The sequence below is a fragment of the Microtus ochrogaster genome, unplaced genomic scaffold, assembly GCF_000317375.1.
Source record: "Microtus ochrogaster isolate Prairie Vole_2 unplaced genomic scaffold, MicOch1.0 UNK358, whole genome shotgun sequence".
Lineage (NCBI taxonomy): Eukaryota > Metazoa > Chordata > Mammalia > Rodentia > Cricetidae > Microtus > Microtus ochrogaster.
The window spans coordinates 9403-15323 of record NW_004949456.1 but is presented as its reverse complement, the minus strand read 5'-3'; the positions used below and the strand labels follow the sequence as shown (position 1 = coordinate 15323).

The window sequence follows — 5921 nt, the reverse complement described above, 5'->3', positions numbered from 1 at the left end:
ATATAAGTAGAATAGAGATATTAATTGTTCAAAATATGGATGATAATAAAAAATTATTTATATTAATACATATTTTGAAACCATTTAAGTATGTTTCTTTCAATTGTTATTTGTTTTAAAGTATAATTTTTAATGTACAACATTTTATTGTAATGAGTTTACAAATAAAATATTCTATTGCTAGGTGAAAATTTTACTATTTCTGGTAACTGCTTTGCCTGTTTTGTTTTAGGTACTATAGATAACTCAAGAAAGATCCAATGAATGAAGCAAATTACTCTGAAGTGTCTGAGTTTATATTCCTGGGGTTATCAATCTACAGACCAACACAATACTTCCTCTTTGCATTTTCTACAATATCATATGCATCTATTTTTCTAGGAAATTTCTCAGTTGTGCTTATAGTTATCTTTGACCCCCATTTACATTCACCCATGTATTTCCTTTTAGCTAACCTTTCATTTGTTGACTTTTGTTTTTCAACCTCAACTGTCCCTAAATTGATTTCTGATCTGTATTCCAGTCATAATACCATTTCATTCCAGAACTGTATCTTTCAGATGTTTGTACTTCATGTCCTGGGGGGATGTGAGATGGTGTTGCTGGTGGTCATGGCCTGGGACAGATATGTGGCCATATGCAAGCCCCTCCACTACCTGACCATCATGAGCCCACGGAAGTGCATGTTGCTTGTGATTGGTGCCTGGATTATTGGTCTCATTCACTCAGTGACTCAATTAGCTTTTGTTGTCCATTTGCCTTTTTGCAGTTCTAATGAGATAGATAGTTTTTACTGTGACCTTCCTAGGTTCATCGAACTGGCCTGTGTAGACACCTACAGGATGGAGTTCTTGGTTACTGTTGACAGTGGATTAATTTCTGTCACTACCTTCTTCTTATTGATTCTCTCTTACATCTTCATACTGTTCACTGTATGGAAACAGTCCTTGGGCAGTTTGTCTAAAGCCCTCTCTACGCTTTCTGCTCACATCTCTGTTGTTGTTTTATTCTTTGGACCATGTATTTTTGTGTATGTATGGCCATTTCCTACATTACCAGTGGATAAGTTTCTTGCCATTCTGGACTTCATGATTACACCCATCCTGAACCCTGCCATTTACACACTGAGGAACAAAGACATGAAGGTGGCAATGAGGAGACTGAGTAAGCAGCTCCTGAGTAGGAAAAGTGCCTGCTAAATTCCTCAGGAGAATATACAACCTGAAAACTCTATTATAAACACAAACATTAAATGACCTCTTCTGCTTTGATGAGATTTATTTTTCCTACTGCAACAGCTTCATGAACTTAAATAATTTCAATTTGATAATGAAATGATCTCATATTTATTGGTTACTAGTTACATAATATTACATATGTATTGTTGCCTATCATTTATATATCGCATTTTTGTTATTTATTGATCATATATTTACTTGGTATTATGAAATACATATTTTAGACTCTTTAAAAAGCACTAGAGGAAATAAAAGTAATAAATTATCCATTGTTTTAACACCAAAAAATTCATCGTTTCCTTCCCGATGTTTCTTGTACTATTTTTTTTATTTTTACCTAAATTTACTCAAGCTGACCTCAAACTCAAAATCCTCCAGCTTCAGCCTCCTGAGCACTATGATTAATATGTTCTTGATCACATTCTGCTTGCTTTTCACTTTGTGTGTGTGAAGAATAAGTCAACAAGATTGTATGGTATGGGTAAAAGTCAGGAGGAAGAAGAGATAGATGTAATCTGCACGCTTGTGGGAAACACGGAGTAAAAGGCGGTGCAGAGAGAAGGAAAGCCCCTGAACTAGGATATTCTTACCAGGGGTGTAATTGAAGAGACTTTGTGTAGGAGCTGGGGGCAGCATGTTTTTGTTTGTTTGTTTGTTTGTTTGTTTGCTGGTGGGGGTTCTCTGCTTCCACATCGAGCAGCTTCAGGGAGAGAATGATGGTGTTCAAAGGCGGGTAGTGAGAATGGAAGAGGAAGACAAAGAGCTTAAGTTTATATGAGTAAACAAGGTAGAGAAGAGGGAAGGAGAGGGAGGAGGAAAGATGGGGGAGAAAGGAGAGGGAGGGGAGAAAAAGCTGCAGCAGGGGTCGGAGATGGAAGCTGAAAAGGAGCACTGTCTCCATTGAGACTGACACGGATATTTCCTGGAACACAGATTTGTTTTCCTGGAGAGATGTCCAGAAGTGACCTGTACATGCACAATGAACTCCCTTAAACTCCAGGATTGTTAGCAGTGCAGGCGGCTCTCTCTTGTGCATGCGCATACGAATGTTTACCAGTGTTGCTTAGCAACCTGGAGTGGAACAATGGTTTCTGGGGGTGTTAGAAGCTATTTCTCCCGCTCCACAACCTTGGTGCCAGATCTTCTGGGACTGTATTGATTTTACATAAGCTGATACTGAGTTTGGGAATTAGTGGATGTAAAGACAAGTCCTTGAGAAAATCCGAAGGGTCAGTCAGGGACAGGTAGGTGAGACCAGTAGCTTTAGTCATGAGTAACTTGGTTCACGGAATTAAGGAAAAGACACCTATGGGATTCTGCGATGTCCCACGAAAAAACCTGTTCGACTTTTTACGTGACATGAAAAGCATTTCTGTCCCAAATAAACCCAGATACAAACCTCTCAAAAAGATCCACCAGGCTGCAAGCGAGGGTGATGTCAAGAGACTGCAGAAAATGATACGTCTTGGGAAACACAGTGTACATGACAGAGACTTTAAGCAAAGATAACAGTACCTACGAACAAAAGGGAGGGCTTTGCGTGGAGGATGTGATATGGCTTGTTGTGTCCAAAGACCAGCGTAAGGGAGCCAGGAGGAGGGGGTGGAGTCTCTTGTTCTGTCTCTGGATCCTCAGCAGTGCCACATGACTTGCACACCAACTGTGGAGGTCACTGGTCCAGCTTGTCCAATCCCACTACAAATTTAACCTGAAAAATCACAAACTTATCAAGTAATTTTTTCACCACTGATAGCTATTATGTAGCATTCATACTCTAGTATTCTTTTTTCTTTTTGTTTTTGTTTTGTTTTTCCAGTCGGGGTTTCTTTGTGTAGAACAAGTTATCCTGGAACTAGCTCATGTAGACCATGATAGCCTCGAACTCACAAAGATCTGCCTGCCTATGCCTCCCAAGTTCTTGGACTAAAGGTGTGCGCTACCACTATCTGACCATATTGTACTATTCTTAAAAATCTTGTCGCTTTGCCCCTCTTAGCAAATTTAGAGACTTTAAGAGCAATTTAGAATCCTTGAAATTATTAGTATTTAAACATATCAGAAAATATTATCATATAGTTTTATGTACTTGAAATCGTGTTTGCTGAGTAGAGTTAATAGTGATAATCTTAGATTGAGTTGTCAAGTGCAGGGAGCTATTCTAGGTATTTTGCATAATTCTGTAATTCCCATTGATGCATCACCATGGTGTTCTGTGAGATAAGTACTACTTTTGATCTTTGCTGTACTGGTGAGAGATTTGACTCATTGTAATACTAAGTAGTTCGTAGCAAAGTTTAAGTCATAATGAAAACCTATAGTGATTTAACCTAAGACCATGCTTTTACTATTCAACTTTTTCCTGGTAGGGGATAATACTCAATAGCAGATTAATTTCTAAGCATGAAAAGAGGCCATGTGCTCAGTTCCCAAAATCACACAAAAGATACCAACAGTAATATTTCCTATCTTTGAGTACTATAAGATAATAAATATTTCCATTTTAGTCTTCCCAAGGACTTAACTATTTGTTCAGAAGGTGGAACATTCATATACATTCAATGTTTAAGGATTATGAACCATTGAATATTTTAGGATTACATGAGTAATTGTTATTTTTAAGATAGTGTTCTAGAGCCAGGTAGTGGTGGTGCACACCTTTAATCCCAGCACTTGGGAGTCAGAGGCAGGAGGATCTCTGTGAGTTCGAGACCAGCCTGGTCTACAAGAGCTAGTTCCAGGACAAGCTCCAAAGCCACAGAGAAACCCTGTCTCTAAAATCAAAAAAAAAAAAAAAAAAGATAGTGTTCTAGAAATTTATTTAAAATTCTTCATTTTCATAGGACTGCTCTGCATTTTGCTTGTGCCTATGGCAAGGTAGAAGCAGTAAGTGTTTTACTGAGAAATAATTGTGACATTGATGCCGTTGACAGAAACTCCATCACACCTCTGATGAAGGTACGTATAGCTATCCAAATCAAGCATGAAATAGACTTGGTTTAAATGATTATAAACAAACTTTCCTCATGAACCTGTCACTACATGATGAAATTCATGTGATGTTTATATTGAATTCTTTCAACAAGCTATCTGTTTCTTGGTATAATCCCTAGGCTGTACAAAACTGGACATATGGATGCGTGCACACATTGTTGAAGCATGGTGCTGACCCAAACCATATGGACAAAAATGGCAATACTTCTCTCCACTATGCTGTGTCTGAAGACAATCAGATGCTGGCTAAATATTTACTTAAGTATAGTGCAGACATGGAACAAAAGAACAAGGTATAGTTCACGGAACTGTATTCTCCAAATAATCTGAAATACATGTGTGTTAATGGTAATAAAGGTAGGATTAACTGTAAGTTAGGAATTCAAGGGTTCCTTGAATGGAAAGACTTTGAAATAGCTTTATTGTTTAAAATATGGCTTCAAATAGGGATACTTTGAAAGAAGTGTCAAAATATAGAACATCCAGGACTACTATATGTGCAAATACTATGCTTGCTATATTTGTTCAAGGTAAAGGTTTATGGTTTCTTTTCACTAAAATTTGTCTCTAACTTGTGTGAGGTAACTTAATTGGAGAACAAAAATTCCCTTGCTAATGAAACTATTTTAAAACTCAAGTTAAACAGAAGATTTTGGGACAAATTTTAAATTTTCTTGCTGTTTAAAAATATTATCAAATGATGTATTTTTCTATGTTAAGCCTGAATTGAAGACTACAGAACCAGAACCTTATCAGAAATAAGAAGACCCACCTGGAAGTTAGGCAATTGAAGGAATATATGAAGAATTATTATTATTTTCAACTTAAGGTTTTAATGAACATTTTTCATTCATTTTGATCACATTCTTTCCCCTCCTGCAGCTCCTGCTAGATCCCCACCCATCCACCTTCTTATTTATTCAACTTCGTGATGCCCTTCACAAAAAAAGCAAAGCCACCACCAACAAAAATCAAAAACCAAAATCAAAACTAGCAGAATTATTTTAGTATGTGCATTGTTATTGTGCCTCCTGTTTGAGGAGTAGACAGTCTTAGTTGCCTGTTGTTCAGTCTGAGGAGCACTCTGAGGACTTCAGACAGGTAGTGAGTACCTGGTAGTCATGTGGAAAAGCAGAGGAATGATCAAAGAATCTACTGATGCATTTCCTTTTTTTGAAAGAAATGACTGACATTTAGGTCAACACCTAACTTCTGTTTTCAAATCTACTGTGGCATGCCTGGATTGGGAGAAGGGGGAGATGGAATTTGCTTTTTTGCATATTGAAATGAAATGTGATTCCAGCTGCTTGTTCCTTGAATGTCCCCATCTAGGTAGGGGAGCAAAGAAGTTTTCAGTGACTGAGGCCTTTCTTTTCTCAGTGGTATGAACAAATGGTGAAGGTAATTAGCCATAAGGATTAGAAATAAGGAAGCTTCCTAGTTCAAGAATTGCATGTACCTATGACCTCAGGAGAAGTCTGGACATTTGTATTACACATAGAGGTTTCTATGCAGAGTTTAAATCTTTAAATCTAATTAGTCGTGGGCAAAATATTTGCAAAATTACTTCCTTGAAATTCTGAAACAGTTCCTAGAATGTATGGATGCTCAGATCCAAAGGAACTCTAGAAGAGTGCAGTTGTATCCTAATAATCTTAGCCCCACTTTTTTCTTTTGCTCCTTTTATGTTTT

At 37.4% G+C, this 5921-nt stretch overlaps 2 protein-coding genes across 2 annotated transcripts in view; both read left to right on the top strand.

Moving 5' to 3' along the window:
* Nucleotides 1–260: 260 nt before the first annotated feature.
* Nucleotides 261–1199, top strand: LOC101989270 (olfactory receptor 4F6-like). Its single transcript, XM_026778522.1, has one exon. The coding sequence runs from the start codon at nt 261–263 to the stop codon at nt 1197–1199; it is 939 nt and encodes a 312-aa protein (XP_026634323.1).
* A 1112-nt stretch (nt 1200–2311) lies between these two features.
* The window catches only part of LOC101988992 (ankyrin repeat domain-containing protein 7-like), a gene marked incomplete at its 3' end in the record, with an annotated part of 12667 nt that continues 9057 nt past the window's right edge, over nt 2312–5921 (top strand). The window contains exons 1-3 of the mRNA XM_013355621.1: nt 2312–2743; nt 4079–4193; nt 4349–4522. Of these exons, the coding sequence (XP_013211075.1) occupies nt 2508–2743; nt 4079–4193; nt 4349–4522 (525 nt within the window). The remainder of the gene's footprint in view (nt 2744–4078; nt 4194–4348; nt 4523–5921) is intronic.

Bases quoted from the DNA above. Each gene is read 5' to 3' on its own strand.
- LOC101989270 (XM_026778522.1), top strand. From the start codon at position 261: ATGAATGAAGCAAATTACTCTGAAGTGTCTGAGTTTATATTCCTGGGG.